Source organism: Lissotriton vulgaris, chromosome 1_1 (genome assembly GCF_964263255.1).
Source record: "Lissotriton vulgaris chromosome 1_1, aLisVul1.2, whole genome shotgun sequence".
NCBI classification, from domain to species: Eukaryota; Metazoa; Chordata; class Amphibia; order Caudata; family Salamandridae; genus Lissotriton; species Lissotriton vulgaris.
The window spans coordinates 185344078-185350454 of NC_141685.1; the positions used below are offsets into that span (position 1 = coordinate 185344078).

Below are 6377 nucleotides of genomic sequence, written 5' to 3' on the forward strand. Positions count from 1 at the left end.
CCCACACACTCCTGTTAGCTTTAGCTTCATGAATGTCACTGCCACTTCTGTAATTCATATGACAAATCCTTCAGAACATTTGAGAACAAGGGACAATCAGTGTGGAAGACGAGTTGCTGGGAGTGCAACTGATTGTCCTGGCACATATATGCTTTTGATGTGGGATTTCGCTATTTCACCACATCGCCAAGTCGGAGAGGAGTTACGGGTCGCACTTAGTAATAAGGCGCGAGGCACGAGCTGATCCATCAACCGATAACAGTGTGTAAAAGATGCACCAAACGTTACTTAAAAACAAGGTATGTGCTCTTTTATATCTGAAAATAGGTTATTTCTTGAACACCTGTGCTTCGCTTTAGTTCATTACATATACTGCAGTGGCATTTGTTAATAGTAATACATGCATTTTACCAATGAAGCTTCCATCTCCAGAGCCCTGACAACATGTCCAGTCTGGGTGTGTTGGGTTTATAGGTTTTATCACTAATCCGACAAGTTAGCTGAAAATACCGCTGTTAGTCCCAGCATTGTTCAGTGTTGCTTTTACAGGTAGTGTGGTCAGGCGCGATTGAATGTTTTTCTTTGTATATCTTCTTCACCAAATAAAAATCAACAATGTTTCTTTTAATCCACATTGTGCTTGTCTCCCACTGTGTATCCTGGTACATCATGTCACTTTGCTATGTGTATGGAAGTGAACAATCACTGGAAACAAACACTTTTATAATTCTGCAAATACTGTTATCTGTTTTTCTTCTTTACTGCTATTCAGTTCTTCTATCATTGGTATTTCAATGTCCTACATAATTTGAATTTGATCTTTTTCCGAAATTCATTCCTCTCACAATAACTGCACTGTTCTGCTCTTGTCTATGTCCTTAGACGGGTCAATATTATTTTTGAGGTTCTGAAATTCTTTCCGGAATTCACTGAGGGCTGTGTGGGATCGAAAATTGACAAAAGCCCTTCACACTTTCAGTGCCCTTCTATGTTTTCCCCCTGTGTGTTCGCTGATGACTTTGTAGCTCTAATCGTCGACTAAAGCTCTTCCCACATTCATTGCACTTGAGTGGCTTTCCCCCTGTGTGTGTTTGTTGATGTTTTCGTAGGGTTGATAACTGACTAAAGCTCTTCAAACATTCCCAGCAATCATATAGTTTTTCCCCTGTGTGTGTTCGCTGATGTGTTTGTAGGTGTGATAACTGACTAAAGGACTTTGCACATTCACTGCACTTGAATGGTTTTTCCCCTGTGTGTGTTCGCTGATGGCTTTGAAGGTGTGATAACCAACTAAAGCACTTTGCACATTCACTGCACTTGAATGGTTTTTCCCCTGTGTGTGTTCGCTGATGTCTTTGAAGATGTGATAAATGACTAAAGCACTTTGGACATTCACTGCATTTGAATGGTTTTCCCCCTGTGTGTGTTCGATTATGACGTTGAAGGTGTGATAACTGACTAAAGCACTTTGCACATTCACTGCACTTGAATGGTTTTTCCCCTGTGTGTGTTCACTGATGGCTTTGAAGGTTTGATAAATGACTAAAGCTCTTCCCACATTCACTGCACTTGAATGGTTTTTCTCCTGTGTGAGTTCGCTGATGATCCTTTAATGCTGTAGAGAAGCGAAAACTACTGTCACATTCAGTACAATTATAGCGTTTTTCCCCTGTGTGTATTCGCTGATGTCTTTGTAGTCCTGATAATTGACTAAAGCTCTTCCCACATTCACTGCACTTGAATGGTTTTTCTCCTGTGTGAGTTCGCTGATGATCCTTTAATGCTGTAGAGCAGCGAAAACTACTGTCACATTCACTACAATGATAGGGTTTTTCCCCTGTGTGTGTTCGTTGATGTCTTTGAAGGTTTGATAACCAACTAAAGCTCTTCCCACATTCACTGCACTTGAATGGTTTTTCCCCTGTGTGTGTTCGCTGATGACTTTGGAGGTTTGATAACTTACTAAAGCACTTCCCACATTCACTGCACTTGAATGGTTTTTCCCCTGGGTGTATTCGCTGATGTGTTTGGAGGTTTGATAACTTACTAAAGTACTTCCCACATTCACTGCACTTGAATGGCTTTTCCCCTGTGTGTGTTCGCTGGTGTCTTTGTAGTTCTGATAACCTACTAAAGCTCTTGACACATTCACTGCACTTGAATGGTTTTTGTCCTGTGTACGTGTGCTGATGAAGCTTGAGTAGTGATGACAAACTAAAGCTCTTGCTGCATGTGTATGATTCTTCTTTCTTGGTTAGTGTCTGTTGGTCGGGTATATATTTGTTTATATCCCATGACTGCATTTCCTGATGGGCCGACATGGCTCATAAAACCCTTGTGTTTTTCTCACAAACTTTATATGTGTGCAGTATTTTGCATGTTTTATTTCTGTTTTAACAAAAAAATGCGATAGCCACCAAATATTTACCACACTCCTAATACGTAGAAGGTGTCTTTGTAGGTGATTGTGCCTTTAGATTGGATTATGGCTATGCACGATTGTGGGTAAAGATGTATCTTCCTTCTGACCGGTGCAAATTAGGACAGTCTATTGTATTGTAGATAAAAGAACTCCTCTTTCCTTTACCCATCAGTTGTCTGGCTCCGCTCTGTTGTGCTCTTCTCTGGTTACTGTGGTTTGTCAGGAAAGAGTTTACAATTCTCCTAGAGCACGGAATGATGGCCTGTCATCATTTTATAAAATAGAGCACTGCGGTAATCACATCATACCGATCCGATGATCAAAGCTGGTGTTGGACACTTGTTTATACAGGAGGCGGTTTGTTATTGTTGTTGCCTTAATTTTCCTAAGGTCATTTCTTCGTCTTGTGGCGTGGAGGTGTACAGTTCGGCCTCTTACATTCACTGAACTGCCCTTTATACTTCATCCGGGATCTGTCAGTTTGTGTGCAGGTTCCCCTGTCGCCGACTGCGCTGATGTTTTCCTGAATACTGTAGCTCATTATTTCTGCTATTATTGAAGAGGTACAGCATTCGCTTCATTATTGATGGTCATTTCACACATTCAAGGCTTGTTTTCTGTTGGATGTAAAGATATTTAAAATTACTAAATTGAAACATAATGGAATGAGAATTCACAATAGTTGTAAAAGACATTTTGGGGGAGATTTACCAAATCTCCACACAATGCAGCGCAGCTCTCCCCCCGCGAGGCTGCGCTGCGTGGCGCGACAGGAAGGGAACAGGAGAGCACCATATTTTCAAAGATATTGCTCTCCCCTTCCCTTTCCCTTGCATCGGCACTGATTACAGCAGCTGTGCGCCATGCACACACCTTAGCACCAGAGTGCTAGGGTGTGTGTGTGAGTCCAGCATCGGTTTTGTACAGGAAGGACACCCTTCCTGTACAAAATACTATGTCAGACACGAGGGAAGGCTTTTCCCACTTTGTATGCGTGTTGCGCAGTGCAGCACGCATGCAAAGTCAGAAAAGGAAGGAGAAATTAATTCATTTCTCCTTCCTCGTGTCTTGTTTAAAAGGGTGCAGTTTTCTCACGCTAAACCCAATCTACTGAATTTGGTAAAATGGGTTTAGCATGAGAAATCTTGGGTGGTTGCACGGGAATGCCCATGCACCCCCCTTGGCAGGCGCCCATGGTGCAAAGTAACGCGAAGCAGTGCTATGAGCTGCTTCACATTACTTTTACATTATTTCCAGCGCTAAAAAAGTTTAGTGCTGGAAAGTAAATTAGGAAAAAAAGATTTTGCGCTCTTTTGTGCCACTTTTTTGATGCAAATACGGCGCAACATATTAGTAAATCTCCCTCTTCTTCTTTACCGCCTTTAAAAATTAGCAAGAAATATTTCATCATACACAGATATTTAACTAAAGGTTCTGTTGATCAGGTGACATCTTATTAATGTCTGAAAAAGAGGTGATTTACCAGTGTTTACAGAGTAACTTAGCAAAGTAAAGGAGCTCACGGAGCACCCAAGTGCTTGAGGTTTTGCTTAAGATAGACGCATATGGTCAAGATTTCATTTAAACAACAATAGAGTTTAGAAAAAGAGCTGGATCAGGCTGGGCTGCAGAATTTCCAGTAACTCTTTACGAAGTATACAACAAAAGCAACTCCATTTACACACTTCTTCTCATTCTTTCCGATTCACTTAAGATCATCTCAAATGCCAACTCCTGTCTTTACTCGCTGTTCATAAGTCACCTTTGACACTTTCAACAGCTCCCTTGGTTCAAGCATTTCTGGTTTCTTCTAACCTGGAAGATTGGAACATTATTGTGAGTTGAGGGGGTTTCCTATCACCATAGTCCATCTCCCTGAAACTAGTGCCGCTTACAGGACCTGGTTCTGGCCCTGGAAGACAACTTTAAAAAGCAAGTTTTTAGTTCTTCCTAAAGTAGATAAAGTTCTGTAAGATGCAGCTCCGTCCGGGGCTTTTGTGTAAAACAGAACGAGGGGTTCAATGTAAGCCCCATCCTTTACATTATAAGCGCAGATGAGGCAACAAACGTTGATTCATATAATTTAATATTCAACAATATCAGTCATTTAGTACTTATAGAGAATCCATCACAATCAATAATTTACCTGACATATCCCCGCAGCAGATGTGTGCATATTACTCTTTTCCCCCCTTTTGCAACATTACATGGCATCTGGCATGATGTTGTCCTTTTGGGGCCCAGGATGCTATTTGTGACTGGATGGGCATTTGGAAGAGCGGGAGGAGGTGTCAGTTATCCACAGGTGATGCGGCATTTCTACCTTTCCATATTTCTCATATTCAAGTTGACCTATCGAAGCAAAAGGAGGGGCAGAGCCCTATGATCCTCTAGAGCCTTGGCCGCTCACTAGAAAACGATGACGAAGGACAGGACTCTAACAGGATAAACTGATTCAACACAAATATGAGGTCAATGTATTATTTATCACCTTAATGGTTCAAAAGTCACTCTGGAATTAAATCAATACTATTTGAATAATCAATGTTCGATTCATAATAGAGGCATTGCTGTGCTGCAATAAAAGAAATCAGCGGCAACAATAGCTATTCTCACAACAAAGTGTACTTATTTCAAGTTTGGTTTGCATATTTTACAAGAAGGGGATAAAGCGACAACTGATAGACAACATTATAAAGCTTACCAACTTGCCTTATAAAGGGTACTGGTACTTTAAGAACAACACAAAGGTTAAGGAAAAGCCGAAGTATCAAGGTAGACAGTGTATCTGCAATGGCGGACAATAACCCCTTATTAATAGTGACCACATATCCACCGTCTCCAGGTAGGAGGGCCTAATTACAAAAGACCTGCTAATATGGCGAACGACTACAGTGCATCAAACTGTGACTATGACAAAACATTTGAATTCTGCGTTTATTCTTCTCGTTAGGTCTTGATCCTGAAAGATATAGGCTGATGGGTTTCGGGCTTGTGCTTTATGAACGCTTCAGGACTTCGCGGAACGAATGTCACCCAAACATCGCACTATGTTGAGGAGGCCATTGGGGTGAGAGTTGGTCGCGTAAAATGGAGAGCCACGATAAAAGAACTGTGCGAAGAAGCACTGGGGTCACCAGCTTCTCAAAAGGGCATGGCCTCTGTTTAGATAGCTGTCCAGAGGGCCAGAGAGCTGGGTGGGGCCATCAATGTAAGCAATGGCCTGTAGCCGCCACGGCTAACTTGTAACTCCTGGGTCAGTTTGCCTGTGTGGTGGCAGCACAGTAAAAATATACAAGTCACTATTCATAGTGCACCAACCAGGATTCAAATTTGCGACCCTCCCGTCTGAGACAAAGACATCAGAAATTATAACATTAAGCCCAGTGCCCCAGGCGATCTGAACGGCATCGGAGTTGAGCCCATTTACGTACATGCAGGCCACAGGCTGTGTGTCCAGCAGCATCATACGAGATCTCAAACTCCCTGACATACCAAGCCGCCTAAACGTTTCGATCATAAAAGGCTACTCCAGGGAGTCAAACGCCTTATCGGCATCAGCCTACTTCATGTCCTGCCCTCCGAGTATTTAAATCCTGTCATTCCTAACAGCGCGCTGATTGCTACTGTGCTGTTTTTTCTCTCCCCTGAGGCGGAAGCCGGGGGTTCTCTCAGCTACCTTGCTACTTTTATTTTCCACATTCCTGTCATCACGATATTTTAAATTGCTGCATGTTCTCAAGTAGAGTACTTACTTGTTAGAACTTTTAGATCACTTGTTAGCCAGAAAATCCCCTTTACCGATTCCTGCGCAGCCGAGTAGGAGCTGGTGCAGAGAGATAGAAATAGGGCTTACCGCCACTAAGAGCCGCCATATTGAGAGGGGTAAGGGATTTACACTCTAGCTGCAGGACACCTCCCACCCTCCTAAACACCCTATAAATTCCCTATGTCA

General features: G+C 42.3%; 1 protein-coding gene across 1 annotated transcript; it reads right to left on the reverse strand.

Annotated features, from left to right (window-relative positions):
- Window positions 1–968: 968 nt before the first annotated feature.
- Window positions 969–2321, reverse strand: LOC147738111 (uncharacterized). Its single transcript, XM_086952139.1, has 2 exons — window positions 1520–2321; window positions 969–1351 (listed from the first exon to the last, which is right to left on the reverse strand). Exons 1-2 carry the CDS (start codon window positions 2319–2321, stop codon window positions 987–989), a joined length of 1167 nt encoding a protein of 388 aa, XP_086808265.1. The 3' UTR covers window positions 969–986.
- Window positions 2322–6377: the final 4056 nt, after the last annotated feature.